The sequence below is a fragment of the Somniosus microcephalus genome, chromosome 12, assembly GCF_052327205.1.
Source record: "Somniosus microcephalus isolate GS21.2 chromosome 12, FLI_Smic_1.0, whole genome shotgun sequence".
NCBI classification, from domain to species: Eukaryota; Metazoa; Chordata; class Chondrichthyes; order Squaliformes; family Somniosidae; genus Somniosus; species Somniosus microcephalus.
In genome coordinates this window covers 220,722,976-220,741,749 of record NC_140998.1, presented here as the reverse complement: position 1 = coordinate 220,741,749, position 18,774 = coordinate 220,722,976, and the positions used below count along the sequence as shown (strand labels likewise).

Here is an 18,774-nt window from a genome sequence, read left to right as displayed (position 1 = left end):
TTCAAAATTTAAAGAAAATCTATATGAGATCACCAGAGATGGTGTAAACACGGCCATAGAGGATATAAATATGATCTTCCATGAGGCAGCTGTAAAAGCCGACCTCGTGAAACAGAAGAGGAAGCATCACAAAAGACAAAATAAAAATATGAAATGGTTTGACCACGAATGCAAAAATGCCAGAAAAGACCTGAGAAAAATATCAAACCAAAAGCATCGGCAACCAAACAATCCGGACCTACGTACTAGATACAATGAAACCCTCAAAAGATATAAACACACCATTAGGAACAAAACACAAAACTATACCCACAAAATACTCGAAGAAATTGAAAACTCCACCAATCCAAAACAATTCTGGGAAATGTGGAATAACCTGAGTACAACACAATTGCAAGCACTACCAATCCAAGATGGCGACATCTGGAGAACACATTTTGAAAACCTCTACAAAGACATCCCAAAAAACAAAACAAACCCAAGTCAACATCAGGTCACAGAAAAACTCCACACATTAGAAGCAACAATTAAAGACAACCAAAACCCTCTAGACTCCCCAATCACATGGAAAGAACTGGCCACAAAAACAAAATCTCTCCACCTAAAGAAAGCCTGTGGCCCAGACAACATCAAAAATGAAATGCTCAAGTTCAGCAATATGGAGATGCAGGGTGCGATACTCAAACTATTCAACATCATATTACGCTCAGGCTGTTTTCCCGATATCTGGTGCCAAGGACTAATCTCCCCCATATATAAAAGTGGAAACAAATCAGACCCAAATAACTACCGCGGCATCTGTGTCAACAGTTGTCTAGGGAAGTTATTCTGCAGTATTCTAAATAGTAGATTACTTGATTTTCTTAACAAACATAATATCCTCAGAAAAAAACAAATAGGCTTTCTTCCAAAACACCGCACCGCCGACCATATCTATACCCTTCACACCCTCATTGAAAAACATAAACACCAAACAAAAAATGGGAAAATATTCGCCTGTTTCATCGACTTCAAGAAAGCCTTTGACTCTATATGGCACGAAGGGCTCTATTATAAACTTCTTCAGTGTGGAATAGGGGGCAAAGTCTATGACCTTATTAAATCAATGTATCTGAAAAACAAATGCGGGGTCAAAATTGGAGACAAACGCACCGATTTCTTCACCCAGAGAAGAGGCGTCCGGCAGGGCTGCAATTTGAGCCCAACCCTGTTCAACATATACATAAATGAATTAGCAGACATGCTGGAGCAAAGCGAGTCACCAGGTCTCCGTCTCCTGGATGGAGAAGTGAAGTCCCTGTTCTATGCGGACGACCTAGTTCTGCTGTCTCCCACAGAACAGGGATTACAGCAACAACTAGACCTACTCGACAAATACTGCCAAAATTGGGCTCTAACAGTAAATCTAAAGAAAACCAACATCATGATTTTTCAGAAAAGACCCAGATGTCAGGAAAACAAATACCAGTTTACCCTCAGTGATACCACTATAGGACACACTATGAGCTACACCTACCTTGGTCTAACTATTACAGCATCAGGGAGCTTCAGCATAGCAGTGAATGCACTAAAAGAAAAAGCCCGAAGAGCCCTATATGCAATAAAAAGAAAATTCTACAACATCCAAATCCCAATCAAAATCTGGCTCAAAATTTTTGACAGCATAATCCTGCCCATTGCACTGTACGGTAGTGAAGTATGGGGCCCGCTAAATCACCAAAGCTACACTAAATGGGAAAAACACACAATAGAAGCCCTACATGCAGAATTCTGCCGAAGCATCCTTCGCACCCAAAGAAAAACGCCAACAAATGCATGCAGAGCCGAACTAGGCAGATACCCACTGATAATAAACATCCAAAAACGAGCACTAAACTTCCTAAATCACCTCAAATCTAGCTCCCCAGACACCCTTCATTTCAAAGCCTTCCAGACCCAAGAGCTAAACCCAGAAAAGAGTCCCCTGAGTCAGCTGCTACTGAAACTAAGTACTCAGCCGGACCCTGACCAGCCCCAGACCAACACAGCCGTCCAAACACCAATCCGAGTGAACCAAATCATTAAAAAATGCAAAGAAACCTACCTGGAACATTGGAACAAAATAACCGAAAGCCAAAGCAGATTAGAATGTTACCGGGCCCTAAAAAGAGAATATAAACTGGCAGACTACCTCACGACCATCAGAGACACAAAACAGAGACAGACCCTCACCAGGTACAGACTAAGCGACCACCAACTGGAAATTGAAAAAGGCAGATACAAGAAATCCTGGCAGCCTAGAGAGAATAGAATATGCGATCAATGTCTGGCTGGCGAGGTTGAAACAGAAATGCATTTCCTCCTAAAATGCGAAAAATTCAACACATCAAGAAACATATTATTCAACAAGCTAAGCCAAACAACCCCAGATTTCAAGGAATTGGATGATCTGTCAAAATTGAGATTAGTCCTAGGAGAAGGAGACAGACCATACCTTGGGGCTAAATATGTAACAACATGTCACAACCTGAGGACTGTTTAAAAGTAAGACTGTTTAAAATTAATATTGAACGTACCAAATGAAGTAGAAAGACTGTTTAAAATTAATATTGTTTAAAAGTAATATTGTATATACCCAACAAATGTCAAATCGATTGACACCTACAGAATGTTGGAAAACTGTACCTTTTTGCTATGTAAGCTTTGGCAATATGGTTCTCTGTAAACTTTCATGCCAATAAAGCATTTGAACTGAACTGAACTGAACTGAGACAGAGAGAGACAGAGAGAGAGAGAGAGAGACAGAGAGAGAGAGACAGAGAGAGACAGAGACAGCGAGAGAGAGAAAGAGAATGTGCTCAACCCACTGAGCCACCACTAACCCCTGCGTAAGATGATTTGTAACTGGCAGATTCTGACCCCTGACCCGTATCAGACAGAAGAGAACCATTTCACACCAGCGATTCTGATCCAGTTTTAATTGTGTGTTTCCAGTGCCCAGGGTAAAGATTAACGTTTGACGGAGGGAGTGATTTTCCAGCCGCGCGGTCTCAGGGTTCCTGGATGCTCTTGTGAATCCGGGTCCTGTGTCCGAACGCCCTGCTCCGTCTGCTGTCTCACGGTGGCGGTGACGTCCCCTTCACTTGTGCGAGTACTGGAGCACGATTAACGTGGCCACCAGCGCGTAAAGCACCACTCCCACCACCACTCCTGTCACGTTCAAAACCTTCGCCGTTTTCGATCGCCGCTGGGCCAGCTCTGTCCTCCCCAACGAATTCAAATCACGAGTCTGGAAGAGATAAACCCACAGAAACTGAGTGACACTGGGGTACGGGTCCCACACACACTGACTCTCACTGGGGTACGGGTTCCACACACTGACTCTCACTGGGGTATGGGTTCCACACACACTGACGCTCACTGGGGTATGGGTTCCACACACACTGACTCTCACTGGGGTATGGGTTCCACACACACTGACTCTCACTGAGGTACGGGTTCCACACACACTGACTCTCACTGGGGTACGGGTTCCACACACTGACTCTCACTGGGGTACGGGTTCCACACACACTGACTCTCACTGGGGTACGGGTTCCACACACACTGACTCACTGGGGTACGGGTTCCACACACACTGACTCTCACTGGGGTACAGGTTCCACACACACTGACTCTCACTGGGGTACGGGTTCCACACACACTGACTCTCACTGGGGTACGGGTTCCACACACACTGACTCTCACTGGGGTACGGGTTCCACACACACTGACTCTCACTGGGGTACGGGTCCCACACACACTGGCTCTCACTGGGGTACGGGTTCCACACACACTGACTCTCACTGGGGTACAGGTTCCACACACACTGACTCTCACTGGGGTACGGGTTCCACACACACTGACTCTCACTGGGGTACGGGTTCCACACACACTGACTCTCACTGGGGTACGGGTCCCACACACACTGGCTCTCACTGGGGTACGGGTTCCACACACACTGACTCTCACTGGGGTACGGGTTCCACACACACTGACTCTCACTGGGGTACGGGTTCCACACACACTGACTCTCACTGGGGTACGGGTTCCACACACACTGACTCTCACTGGGGTACGGGTCCCACACACACTGGCTCTCACTGGGGTACGGGTTCCACACACACTGACTCTCACTGGGGTACAGGTTCCACACACACTGACTCTCACTGGGGTACGGGTTCCACACACACTGACTCTCACTGGGGTACGGGTTCCACACACACTGACTCTCACTGGGGTACGGGTTCCACACACACTGACTCTCACTGGGGTACGGGTTCCACACACACTGACTCTCACTGGGGTACGGGTTCCACACACTGACTCTCACTGGGGTACGGGTTCCACACACACTGACTCTCACTGGGGTACGGGTTCCACACACACTGACTCTCACTGGGGTACGGGTTCCACACACACTGACTCTCACTGGGGTACGGGTTCCACACACACTGACTCTCACTGGGGTACGGGTTCCACACACACTGACTCTCACTGGGGTATGGGTTCCACACACACTGACTCTCACTGGGTTACGGGTTCCACACACTGACTCTCACTGGGGTACGGGTTCCACACATTGACTCTCACTGGGGTACGGGTTCCACACACACTGACTCTCACTGGGGTACGGGTCCCACACACACTGACTCTCACTGGGGTACGGGTTCCACACACACTGACTCTCACTGGGGTACGGGTTCCACACACACTGACTCTCACTGGGGTACGGGTTCCACACACACTGACTCTCACTGGGGTACGGGTTCCACACACACTGACTCTCACTGGGGTACGGGTTCCACACACACTGACTCTCACTGGGGTACGGGTTCCACACACACTGACTCTCACTGGGGTACGGGTTCCACACACACTGACTCTCACTGGTGTACGGGTTCCCCATACTGCCCAAAGTCATCGTCATAACGGCACAGAAGGAGGCCATTCGGCCCAACGAGTCCGTGCCGGCTCTCTGTGGAGCAATCCAGTCAGTCCCATTCCCCCGCTCTATCCCCGTAGCCCTGCAAGTTTATTTCCCTCCAGTGCCGATCCAGTCTCCCCTTGAAAACATCGAGTGTCTCCGCTTCCACCACTTCCGTCGGCAGCGAGTTCCAGGTCCTCACCACTCGCTGCGTTAAAAAGTTTTTCCTCACATCCCCCCCTGTATCTCTTGCCCAAAACCTTAAATCTGTGTCCCCTAGTCCTTGTACCATCAACTAGTGGGAACAGCCTTTCCCCGTCTAGCCTATCCAAACCCGTCATTATCTTGTACACCTCGATCAAATCACCCCTCAACCTCCTTTGCTCTAATGAAAACAAATCCAGCTTCTCCAACCTGTCCTTGTAGCTAAGATCCCCCCATCCCCGGAACCATTCTGGTAAATCTCCTCTGCACCCTCTCAAGGGCCTTCACATCCTTCCTAAAGTGTGGTGACCAGAACTGGACACAATACTCCAGTTGTGGCCTAACCAGCGCTTTATAAAGGTTCAGCATAAATTCTCTACTTTTGTATTCAATACCTCTATTTATGAAACCCAAGATCTCATGTGCTTTGCTAACCAATCTCTCAATATGTCCCGCCACCTTCTAGGGTGAAGAGCTCCAGCCAGTTCAACCTTTCCTGATAGTTATAATCTCTTGGTTCGGGTGCTATCCTTGTAAATCTTACTGCACCTTCTTCGAATGGGGATGGCACTCGACGAGCTGCGAGCGAGAGGCGTGAGACTCACCCGTACGGAGTAGATGACCGCTCCGATGCCGATCGGCAGGCAGCAGAACAACAGGTTGCAGATTGAGAAGGCGAGATAATCTGGTGCGGGGCGGGTACTGGAGTCGGGTAACGGCCCCGCCGGTCCCCAGCCCAGTCCGCGCTGCCCCTGGGGCGGCCCTGCACTCCCGCCAGGGCAGTCGCTGTTCGCAAGCGGCTGTCTGGCTGGGTCTGGGTGGCTGGGGCATCCGTCGAGCTTCTCCCAGGCCCCGTGCGAGAGAGCGGGCTCTGCCAGTCCGAGGGCCTGCATCATGGGGTACGGTGACAGCAATGTAACGCTCGGGGATAGATTGGCACAGATCAGCTCGGTCTCCAGTTCTCCTCTCCGTCTGATCGTTTCCTGTAACTAACCTCATTCATTTTTACAACATCACGTCACCTCAACAGTACTAATCAACCCGCACTTTAACCCTTGTTACTCAATCTCTGCTCTCTGCAGTGGAACCATTGACGTGCCATCAAACACTCCCCATTGAGAGTCAGTGTGTGTGGGACCCGTACCCCAGTGAGAGTCAGTGTGTGTGGAACCCGTACCCCAGTGAGAGTCAGTGTGTGTGAGGAACCCGTACCCCAGTGAGAGTCAGTGTGTGTGGAACCCGTAACCCAGTGAGAGTCAGTGTGTGTGGAACCCGTACCCCAGTGAGAGTCAGTGTGTGTGGAACCCGTACCCCAGTGAGAGTCAGTGTGTGTGGAACCCGTACCCCAGTGAGAGTCAGTGTGTGAGGAACCCGTACCCCAGTGAGAGTCAGTGAGTGTGGAACCCGTACCTCAGTGAGAGTCAGTGTGTGTGGAACCTGTACCCCAGTGAGAGTCAGTGTGTGTGGAACCCATACCCCAGTGAGAGTCAGTGTGTGTGGAACCCGTACCGCAGTGAGAGTCAGTGCGTGTGGAACCCGTACCCCAGTGAGAGTCAGTGCGTGTGGAACCCGTACCCCAGTGAGAGTCAGTGTGTGTGGAACCCGTACACCAGTGAGAGTCAGTGTGTGTGGAACCCGTACCCCAGTGAGAGTCAGTGTGTGGAACCCATACCCCAGCGAGAGTCAGTGTGTGTGGAACCCGTACCCCAGTAAGAGTCAGTGTGTGTGGAACCCGTACCCCAGTGAGAGTCAGTGTCTGTGGGACCCGTACCCCAGTGAGAGTCAGTGTGTGTGGAACCCGTACCCCAGTGAGAGTCAGTGTGTGTGGAACCCGTACCCTAGTGAGAGTCAGTGTGTGTGGAACCCGTACCCCAGTGCGAGTCAGTGTGTGTGGAACCCGTACCCAAGTGAGAGTCAGTGTGTGTGGAACCCGTACCCCAGTGAGAGTCAGTGAGTGTGGAACCCGTACACCAGTGAGAGTCAGAGTGTGGAACCTGTACCCCAGTGAGAGTCAGTGTGTGTGGAACCCGTACCCCAGTGAGAGTCAGTGTGTGTGGAACCCGTACCCCAGTGAGAGTCAGTGTGTGTGGAACCCGTACCCCAGTGAAAGTCAGTGTGTGTGGGACCCGTACCCCAGTGAGAGTCAGTGTGTGTGGAACCCGTACCCCAGTGAGAGTCAGTGTGTGTGGAACCCGTACCCCAGTGAGAGTCAGTGTGTGTGGAACCCGTACCCCAGTGAGAGTCAGTGTGTGTGGAACCCATACCCCAGTGAGAGTCAGTGTGTGTGGAACCCGTACCCCAGTGAGAGTCAGTGTGTGTGGAACCCGTACCCCAGTGAGAGTCAGTGTGTGTGGAACACTTACCCCAGTGTGAGTCAGTGTGTGTGGGACCCTTACCCCAGTGAGAGTCAGTGTGTGTGGAACCCGTACCCCAGTGAGAGTCAGTGTGTGTGGAACCCGTACCCCAGTGAGAGTAAGTGTGTGTGGAACCCGTACCCCAGTGAGAGTCAGTGTGTGTGGAACTCGTACCCCAGTGAGAGTCAGTGTGTGTGGAACTCGTACCCCAGTGAGAGTCAACGCCCTCAGGAGAGTGAGGGGTTGTGCAGTTCCTCTGAACGCGGGGGGACGGTTACTGAAATAACAACGACAAGACCGCCAAATAATTTAAACACAACTTCATTTTATTAACTTAAAAACATGGAGGATCCTGAAGGAACATTACAGCGCTGAGGGTCAGTTCAGAAAACTGCTCTTGGGCAGATCCCAACCCTCCCCGCACCCCCCCCCCCCCACTCCCCCCATCCACGATCTCGCTGGAGAGCTCAGCACCTGTTCGCTCAGTGTGAGGAGCCTCGAGTGTCACACCACGTCCCGGGGAGCGAGGGGGCGAGCGAGGTCCGCGTTTGCCCACCCGGGACGAGACCTCCCCATCACGGATGCATCATTGCCCAAGGGGGCTCAACGCGGATAATTCCGCCCCCCCCCAACCCCCAGGGTCCCCAAGGATGGAGAGCAGTTCCAAGCGTGGGTCAACCCTCTTCCCCTCTCCAAGCTACTCTCCCGCAGCTCTCCTTGCCCGAGAATGGGACAGTGAATACCTTAAACTGCAGCTCAAACAGCCGACCCCCCGACCTTGTGTGAGCTAAATAAAGCGGGAAAGCCCTCCGACCACCCCACCGATCGGTGCTGAGTTGGATGTTGGACTGTGAGAGTGGGATGTTAACATAAGAACGTAATAAATAGGAGCAGGAGTCGGCAATAAGGCCCCTCGAGCCTGCTCTGCCATTCAATGAGATCACGGCTGATCTTCGACCTCAACTCCACTTTCCCGCCCGATCCCCATATCCCTCGATTCCCCGAGAGTCCAAAAATCTATCGATCTCAGCCTTGAATATACTCAACGACTGAGCCTCCACAGCCCTCTGGGGCAGAGAATTCCAAAGATTCACCACCCTCTGAGTGAAGAAATTCCTCCTCATCTCAGTCCTCAATGGCCGAGCCCTTATCCTGAGACTGTGACCCCTGGTTCTAGACTCTCCAACCCAGGGGAAACAGCCTCTCAGCATCGACCCTGTCAAGCCCCTTAAGAATTTTAGACATTTCAATGAGATCACCTCATTCTAGTAAACTCAAGGGAATATAGGACCAATCCCTCCTCATAGGTTAACCCCCTCAACCCAGGAACCAGTCTAGTGAACCTTCATTGCACGCCCTCGAAGGCAAGTATATCCTTCCTTGGGTAAGGAGAAGAGATGTACCTCTGCAGCTGAGGTGATGGGCAGGGAAACCTATCCTTAGCCCGTTCCAGTGCCGAGGTCACTGATCAGCAGGCGTTGGTCTGGGAGAGTGGGATGTCGGACTGGGAGAATTGGACTGGGAGAGTGGGATGTCGGACTGGGAGAGTGGGATGTCGGACTGGGAGAGTGGGATGTCGGAGTGGGAGAGTGGGATGGCGGACTGGGAGAGTGGGATATCGGACTGGGAGAGTTGGACTGGGAGAGTGGGATGTCGGACTGGGAGAGTGGGATGTCGGACTGGGAGAGTGGGATGTCGGACTGGGAGAGTGGGATGTCGGACTGGGAGAGTGGGATGGCGGACTGGGAGAGTGGGATATCGGACTGGGAGAGTTGGACTGGGAGAGTGGGATGTCGGACTGGGAGAGTGGGATGTCGGACTGGGAGAGTGGGATGTCGGACTGGGAGAGTGGGATGTCGGACTGGGAGAGTTGGATGTCGGACTGGGAGAGTGGGGTGTCGGACTGGGAGAGTGGGATGTCGGACTGGGAGAGTGGGATGTCGGACTGGGAGAGTGGGATGTCAGACTGGGAGAGTGGGGTGTCGGACTGGGAGAGTGGGATGTCGGACTGGGAGAGTGGGGTGTCGGACTGGGAGAGTGGGGTGTCGGACTGGGAGAGTGGGGTGTCGGACTGGGAGAGTTGGATGTTGGACTGGGAGAGTCGGACTGGGAGAGTGGGATGTCGGACTGGGAGAGTGGGATGTCGGACTGGGAGAGTGGGGTGTCGGACTGGGAGAGTGGGATGTCGGACTGGGAGAGTGGGGTGTCGGACTGGGAGAGTGGGGTGTCGGACTGGGAGAGTGGGGTGTCGGACTGGGAGAGTTGGATGTTGGACTGGGAGAGTCGGACTGGGAGAGTGGGATGTCGGACTGGGAGAGTGGGATGTCGGACTGGGAGAGTGGGATGTCGGACTGGGAGAGTTGGATGTCGGACTGGGAGAGTCGGACTGGGAGAGTGGGATGTCGGACTGGGAGAGTGGGATGTCGGACTGGGAGAGTTGGACTGGGAGAGTGGGATGTCGGACTGGGAGAGTGGGATGTCGGACTGGGAGAGTGGGATGTCGGACTGGGAGAGTGGGGTGTCGGACTGGGAGAGTTGGATGTCGAACTGGGAGAGTGGGATGTCGGACTGGGAGAGTGGGATGTCGGACTGGGAGAGTGGGATGTCGGACTGGAAGAGTGGGATGTCGGACTGGGAGAGTTGGATGTCGGACTGGGAGAGTGGGGTGTCGGACTGGGAGAGTGGGGTGTCGGACTGGGAGAGTGGGGTGTCGGACTGGGAGAGTGGGATGTCGGACTGGGAGAGTGGGATGTCGGACTGGGAGAGTGGGGTGTCAGACTGGGAGAGTGGGGTGTCGGACTGGGAGAGTGGGATGTCGGACTGGGAGAGTGGGGTGTCGGACTGGGAGAGTTGGATGTCGGACTGGGAGAGTCGGACTGGGAGAGTGGGATGTCAGACTGAGAGAGTGGGATGTCGGACTGGGAGAGTGGGGTGTCGGACTGGGAGAGTGGGATGTCGGACTGGGAGAGTGGGATGTCGGACTGGGAGAGTCGGACTGGGAGAGTGGGATGTCAGACTGGGAGAGTGGGGTGTCGGACTGGGAGAGTGGGATGTCGGACTGGGAGAGTGGGGTGTCGGACTGGGAGAGTGGGATGTCGGACTGGGAGAGTGGGATGTCGGACTGGGAGAGTCGGACTGGGAGAGTGGGATGTCGGACTGGGAGAGTGGGATGTCGGACTGGGAGAGTGGGATGTCGGACTGGGAGAGTGGGATGTCGGACTGGGAGAGTGGGGTGTCGGACTGGGAGAGTGGGATGTCGGACTGGGAGAGTGGGATGTCGGACTGGGAGAGTCGGACTGGGAGAGTGGGATGTCGGACTGGGAGAGTGGGATGTCGGACTGGGAGAGTGGGATGTCGGACTGGGAGAGTTGGATGTCGGACTGGGAGAGTGGGATGTCGGACTGGGAGAGTGGGATGTCGGACTGGGAGAGTGGGATGTCGGACTGGGAGAGTGGGATGTCGGACTGGGAGAGTGGGATGTCGGACTGGGAGAGTCGGACTGGGAGTGTGGGATGTCGGACTGGGAGAGTTGGATGTCGGACTGGGAGAGTGGGATGTCGGACTGGGAGAGTGGGATGTCGGACTGGGAGAGTGGGATGTCGGACTGGGAGAGTGGGGTGTCGGACTGGGAGAGTGGGATGTCGGACTGGGAGAGTGGGATGTCGGACTGGGAGAGTTGGACCGGGAGAGTGGGATGTCGGACTGGGAGAGTGGGATGTCGGACTGGGAGAGTTGGATGTCGGACTGGGAGAGTGGGATGTCGGACTGGGAGAGTGGGATGTCGGACTGGGAGAGTGGGATGTCGGACTGGGAGAGTGGGATGTCGGACTGGGAGAGTGGGATGTCGGACTGGGAGAGTTGGATGTCGGACTGGGAGAGTGGGATGTCGGACTGGGAGAGTGGGATGTCGGACTGGGAGAGTGGGATGTCGGACTGGGAGAGTGGGGTGTCGGACTGGGAGAGTGGGGTGTCGGACTGGGAGAGTGGGGTGTCGGACTGGGAGAGTGGGATGTCGGACTGGGAGAGTGGGATGTCGGACTGGGAGAGTGGGATGTCGGACTGGGAGAGTGGGATGTCGGACTGGGAGAGTGGGGTGTCGGACTGGGAGAGTTGGATGTCGGACTGGGAGAGTGGGATGTCAGACTGGGAGAGTGGGATGTCGGACTGGGAGAGTGGGATGTCGGACTGGGAGAGTGGGATGTCGGACTGGGAGAGTGGGATGTCGGACTGGGAGAGTGGGGTGTCGGACTGGGAGAGTGGGGTGTCGGACTGGGAGAGTTGGATGTCGGACTGGGAGAGTGGGATGTCTGACTGGGAGAGTGGGATGTCGGACTGGGAGAGTGGGATGTCGGACTGGGAGAGTGGGATGTCGGACTGGGAGAGTGGGATGTCGGACTGGGAGAGTGGGGTGTCGGACTGGGAGAGTGGGATGTCGGACTGGGAGAGTTGGAAGTCGGGCTGGGAGAGTTGGACTGGGTGAGTGGGATGTCGGACTGGGAGAGTGGGACTGGGAGAGTGGGATGTCGGACTGGGAGAGTGGGACTGGGTGAGTGGGATGTCGGACTGGGAGAGTTGGACTGGGTGAGTGGGATGTCGGACTGGGAGAGTGGGACTGGGAGAGTGGGATGTCGGACTGGGAGAGTGGGACTGGGTGAGTGGGATGTCGGACTGGGAGAGTGGGACTGGGTGAGTGGGGTGGTTGGTGGTCTTAGGCAGTCCCTCGGAACCGAGGATGACTTGCTTCCACACTAACAATGAGTTCTGAGGTGACTGATGAGTCCAATGCGGGACCGACAGTCTCTGTCACAGGTGGGGCAGACGGTGGTTGAAGGGGCGGGTGGGTGGGGTGCTTGGGTTGACGTGCGCACCTTGCGCTGCCTGCGCTTGGCTTCCCGCTTGCTCCTGGCGAAGAGACTCGAGGTGTTCGGCGCCTTCCCGAATGCTTCTCCTCCACTTTGTGCGGTCTTGGGCCAGGGATTCCCAGGTGTCGGTGGGGATGTTACACTTTTTCAAGGAGGCTTTGAGGGTGTCCTTGAAGCGTTTCCTCTGCCCACCTGGGGCTCTCTTGCCGTGTCGGAGCTCCGAGTAGAGCGCCTGTTTTGTGAGTCTCGTATCGGGCATGCGGACAATGTGACCCGTCCATCGGAGCTGATCGAGCGTGGTCAAAGCTTCGACGCTGGGGATGTTGGCCTGAGCAAGAACACCGACGTTGGTGCGCCTATCCTGCCAGTGGATTTGCAGGATCTTGGGGTTGTTGGTAAAGAGCGCGGTGCTCACGATACCTTTACAGCGAGTGTTTTAACCTCCGATTCTCTTTGTGATTGGGTTCCACTTGGATGTTCTAGGCCCCGGAGACATGACTAGATTGTATCTTTGGGTGGCTGCCGTGCCTCTGAGTCAGACGGTCGTGGGTTCGAGCCCCCACTCCAGAGACTCGAGCCCCACAATCCAGGCCGACTTTCGGATGAGACGTTAAACCGAAGGACCTCCGACTGCCCTCTCGGGCGGACGTAAAAGATCCCGCGGCCACTATTGGAAGAAGAGCAGGGGGGGAGTTCTCCCCGGTGTCCTGGGGCCAATATTTATCCCTCAACCAACATCACTAAAAGACAGATGATCTGGGTCATTTATCACATTGCTGTTTGTGGGAGCTTGCTGTGCGCAAATTGGCTGTCGCGTTTCCTACATTACAACAGTGACCACAGTTCAAAAAAAGTCCTTCATTGGCTGTGAAGTGCTTTGGGACGTCCTGAGGTGGTGAAAGGGGAGTCATAAAGTCATCGAGTTATACAGTACAGAAAGAGGCCCTTCGGCCCATCGTGTCCGCGCCGGCCATCAAGCTCTGTCTATTCTAATCCCATTTTCCAGCACTTGGTCCGTAGCCTTGTATGCTATGGCGTTTCAAGTGCTGATCTAAATGCTTCTTGAATGTTGTGAGGGTTCCTGCCTCTACCACCCCTTTCAAGACAGTTTCTCCTCCAATCCCCTCTAAACCCTGTATCCTGCCTTTCTTCACTCTCGATGGTTGAGGTTGTGGTCGAACCGATCCTTTCTGTGGCCCAGCCTGCCTGGTGTGTGTACGGGGGTGGGGAGGTGGGGGCGGGGGGGGGGAGAGGCGGTATCAGGAGCGTTCAATGAAGGTTATAATCAGTCGGGCGGCCCAGACAAAATGGACGATCAGCCCAATCAGCACGGCGCCAATGTTCAGCTGGCGGGAAAGCATCAGGTTGCGCCGGGCAGCTGCTGTGATTCCAGCTCGATTCGCAGACCAGGTCTGGAGAGCAGAGAGAGAGAGAGAGTCGGCGTGATGTTCACAGCAGGAGCCGCTGTCCCCCGCCCCTTCCTCCCCCCGTCTCTCGGCATCTCCTCATCTTCCCACAGCTCGAGGCCCCTCCTTCTCACCACCCGCAGGCGAGGGGGTGTGGGGAGAGCGTTCCCAATCTAATCCCACTGCCCCGCTCTCTCTCAATAGCCCTGTATCAATCCCCAAACTAATCCCACTGCCCCGCTCTCTCCCCATAGCCCTGTATCAATCCCCAAACTAATCCCACTGCTCCGCTCTCTCCCCATAGCACTGTATAAATCCCAAACTAATCCCACTGCCCCTCTCTCCCCATAGCCCTGTATCAATCCCCAAACTAATCCCACTGCCCTGCTCTCTCCCCATAGCACTGTATAAATCCCAAACTAATCCCACTGCTCCGCTCTCTCCCCATAGCACTGTATAAATCCCAAACTAATCCCACTGCCCCGCTCTCTCCCCATAGCCCTGTATCAATCCCCAAACTAATCCCACTGCTCCGCTCTCTCCCCATAGCACTGTATAAATCCCAAACTAATCCCACTGCCCCGCTCTCTCCCCATAGCCCTGTATCAATCCCCAAACTAATCCCACTGCTCCGCTCTCTCCCCATAGCACTGTATAAATCCCAAACTAATCCCACTGCCCCGCTCTCTCCCCATAGCCCTGTATCAATCCCCAAACTAATCCCACTGCTCCGCTCTCTCCCCATAGCACTGTATAAATCCCAAACTAATCCCACTGCCCCGCTCTCTCCCCATAGCCCTGTATCAATCCCCAAACTAATCCCACTGCTCCGCTCTCTCCCCATAGCACTGTATAAATCCCAAAATAATCCCACTGTCCTGCTCTCTCCCCATAGCCCTGTATCAATCCCAAAATAATCCCACTGCCCCTCTCTGCCCATAGCCCTGTATCAATCCCAAACTAATCCCACTGCCCTGCTCTCTCCCCATAGCCCTATATCAATCCCAAACTAATCCCACTGCCCCGCTCTCTCCCCATAGCCCTGTATCAATCCCAAACTAATCCCACTGCCCCGCTCTCTCCCCATAGCCCTGTATCAATCCCCAAACTAATCCCACTGCCCCTCTCTCCCCATAGTCCTGTATCAATCCCCAAACTAATCCCACTGCCCCTCTCTGCCCATAGCCCTGTATCAATCCCCAAACTAATCCCACTGCCCCGCTCTCTCCCCATAGCCCTGTATCAATCCCAAACTAATCCCACTGCCCTGCTCTCTCCCCATAGCCCTGTATCAATCTCAAAATAATCCCACTGCCCCTCTCTGCCCATAGCCCTGTATCAATCCCAAACTAATCCCACTGCCCCGCTCTCTCCCCATAGCCCTGTATCAATCCCAAACTAATCCCACTGCCCTGCTCTCTCCACATAGCCCTGTATCAATCCCAAACTAATCCCACTGCCCCGCTCTCTCCCCATAGCCCTGTATCAATCCCCAAACTAATCCCACTGCCCCTCTCTCCCCATAGTCCTGTATCAATCCCCAAACTAATCCCACTGCCCCGCTCTCTCCCCATAGCCCTGTATCAATCCCAAACTAATCCCACTGCCCTGCCCTCTCCCCATAGCCCTGTATCAATCCCAAACTAATCCCACTGCCCCGCTCTCTCCCCATAGCCCTGTATCAATCCTAAACTAATCCCACTGTCCCGCTCTCTCCCCATAGCCCTGTATCAATCCCAAACTAATCCCACTGCCCTGCTCTCTCCCCAAATCCCTGTATCAATCCCAAACTAATCCCACTGCCCCACTCTCCCCATAGCCCTGTATCAATCCCCAAACTAATCCCACTGCCCCGCTCTCTCCCCATAGCCCTGTATCAATCCCCAAACTAATCCCACTGCCCTGCTCTCTCCCCAAATCCCTGTATCAATCCCAAACTAATCCCACTGCCCCGCTCTCTCCCCATAGCCCTGTGTCAATCCCCAAACTAATCCCACTGCCCCGCTCTCTCCCCATAGCCCTGTATCAATCCCCAAACTAATCCCACTGCCCCGCTCTCTCCCCATAGCCCTGTATCAATCCCCAAACTAATCCCACTGCCCCGCTCTCTCCCCACAGCCCTGTATCAATCCCAAACTAATCCCACTGCCCCGCTCTCTCCCCATAGCCCTGTATCAATCCCCAAACTAATCCCACTGCCCCGCTCTCTCCCCACAGCCCTGTATCAATCCCCAAACTAATCCCACTGCCCCGCTCTCTCCCCATAGCCCTGTGTCAATCCCCAAACTAATCCCACTGCCCCGCTCTCTCCCCATAGCCCTGTATCAATCCCCAAACTAATCCCACTGCCCCGCTCTCTCCCCATAGCCGTGTATCAATCCCAAACTAATCCCACTGCCCCGCTCTCTCCCCATAGCCCTGTATAAATCCCAAAATAATCCCACTGTCCCGCTCTCTCCCCAAAGCCCTGTATCAATCCCAAAATAATCCCACTGCCCTGCTCTCTCCCCATAGCCCTGTATAAATCCCAAAATAATCCCACCGTCCCGCTCTATCCCCATAGCCCTGTATCAATCCCCAAACTAATCCTACTGCCCCGCTCTCACCCCTTAGCCCTGTATCACTCCCCAAACTAATCCCACTGCCCCGCTCTCTCCCCATAGCCCTGTATCAATCCCAAACTAATCCCACTGCCCCGCTCTCTCGCCATAGCCCTGTATCAATCCCCAAACTAATCCCACTGCCCCGCTCTCTTCCCATAGCCCTGTATCAATCCTCAAACTGACCCCACTGCGCCGCTCTCTCCCCATAGTCCTGTATCAATCCCAAACTAATCCCACTGCCCCGCTCTCTCCCCATAGCCCTGTATCAATCCCAAACTAATCCCACTGCCCCGCTCTCTCCCCATAGCCCTGTATCAATCCCCAAACTAATCCCACTGCCCCGCGCTCTCCCCATAGCCCTGTATCAATCCCAAACTAATCCCACTGCCCCGCTCTCTCCCCATTGCCCTGTATCAATCCCAAAACTAATCCCACTGCCCCACGCTCTCCCCATAGCTCTGCATCAATCCCAAACTAATCCCACTGCCCTGCTCTCTCCCCATAGCCCTGTATCAATCCCCAAACTAATCCCACTGCCCCTCTCTCCCCATAGCCCTGTATCAATCCCAAACTAATCCCACTGCCCCGCTCTCTCCACATTGCCCTGTATCAATCCCGAAACTAATCCCACTGCCCCGCTCTCTCCCCATAGCTCTGCATCAATCCCAAACTAATCCCACTGCCCCGCTCTCTCCCCATGGCCCTGTAGCAATCCCTAAACTAATCCCACTGCCCCGCTCTCTCCCCATAGCACTGTATCAATCCCTAAACTAATCCCACTGCCCCACTTTCTCCCCATAGCCCTTTATCAATCCCAAACTAATCCCACTGCCCCGCTCTCTCTATAGCCCTGTATCAATCCCAAACTAATCCCACTGCCCTGCTCTCTCTATAGCCCTGTATCAATCCCCAAACTAATCCCACTGCCCCGCTCTCTCTATAGCGCTGTATCAATCCCAAACTAATCCCACTGCCCTGCTCTCTCTATAGCCCTGTATCAATCCCCAAACTAATCCCACTGCCCCGCTCTCTCCCCATAGCCCTGTATCAATCCCAAAACTAATCCCACTGTCCCGCTCTCTCTATAGCCCTGTATCAATCCCCAAACTAATCCCACTGCCCCGCTCTCTCCCCATAGCCCTGTATCAATCCCGAAACTAATCCCACTGTCCCGCTCTCTCTATAGCCCTGTATCAATCCCGAAACTAATCCCACTGTCCCGCTCTCTCTATAGCCCTGTATCAATCCCAAACTAATCCCACTGCCCCGCTCTCTCCCCATAGCCCTGTATCAATCCCGAAACTAATCCCACTGTCCCGCTCTCTCTATAGCCCTGTATCAATCCCCAAACTAATCCCACTGCCCCGCTCTCTCCCCATAGCCCTGTATCAATCCCGAAACTAATCCCACTGTCCCGCTCTCTCTATAGCCCTGTATCAATCCCCAAACTAATCCCACTGCCCCGCTCTCTCCCCATAGCCCTGTATCAATCCCGAAACTAATCCCACTGCCCCGCTCTCTCTATAGCCCTGTATCAATCTACAACTAATCCCACTGCCCCTCTCTCCCCATAGCCCTAGGTCGATCTCGAAACCAATCCCACTGCCCCCCTCCTGCTCCGTGCCCCCTTGCAGTTCCCGAGAGAGAGTCTCACCTTCATTGAGAACACCAGCGCAGCGATCCCAAGCGGTAGAAAGCAGAACATCATCGCGAAGATGGAACAGGCAAGATAATCCGGAACCGTCGGCGAGGCCTGCGAGGGGATGGCTAGCACCTGGACCTGAACAACGGAGGAGTCGGAGGAAGCCCTGGGGTCGGGACCACCCTCCCCGCTCCCCCGGGCCGAGCAGCCCTCCCCGTCCCACTGGGAGCCGAGGGCACGGCCGGGGCCCTTCTCCTGGCCGGGCGGCTGGGGGGCATTGGCGGGGCCGGGGGTCACCGTCTGATCCATGCCCTGAGGGCCGTCGCCAACTACCCCCACCCAAGCCCCCGCCACTGGGTGTCTGGGTGGTGTGCGGTTCCGCCTGCACCAGTCCTGCCCCGTGGCACAGCTCCGCGGCACTGAAGGGCGGCAGAGACGGAGTCACCGAGTAGCAGAGGAAAGCAAAGCAAACGTAACCTGTGTACACAGCACCTGAGCGGCCAGACACAGGCTCTCATTGTCAGCTGGATTCTGCCTCAAGATACAAGAGATGGCATTGTTCCCCTCTATCTGCGAACGCAATCGATTTTCGAGAGCCAGATTAAAGAGCTGGCCGCATTACAGCGCCGACTCTCAGTGGGGTATGAGTTCCACACACACTGACTCTCACTGGGGTACGGGTTCCACACACACTGACTCTCACTGGGGTACGGGTTCCACACACACTGACTCTCACTGGGGTACGGGTTCCACACACA

The 18,774-nt window shown here is 54.4% G+C and overlaps 1 protein-coding gene across 1 annotated transcript; it reads right to left on the bottom strand.

The window, feature by feature from the left end:
• Positions 1-2,940: 2,940 nt before the first annotated feature.
• On the bottom strand, positions 2,941-18,424 carry LOC147110153 (interferon-induced transmembrane protein 3-like). Its single transcript, XM_086004087.1, has 2 exons — positions 18,029-18,424; positions 2,941-3,268 (listed from the first exon to the last, which is right to left on the bottom strand). Exons 1-2 carry the CDS (start codon positions 18,323-18,325, stop codon positions 3,119-3,121), a joined length of 447 nt encoding a protein of 148 aa, XP_085860213.1. The 5' UTR covers positions 18,326-18,424; the 3' UTR covers positions 2,941-3,118.
• Between the last annotated feature and the right edge of the window lie 350 nt (positions 18,425-18,774).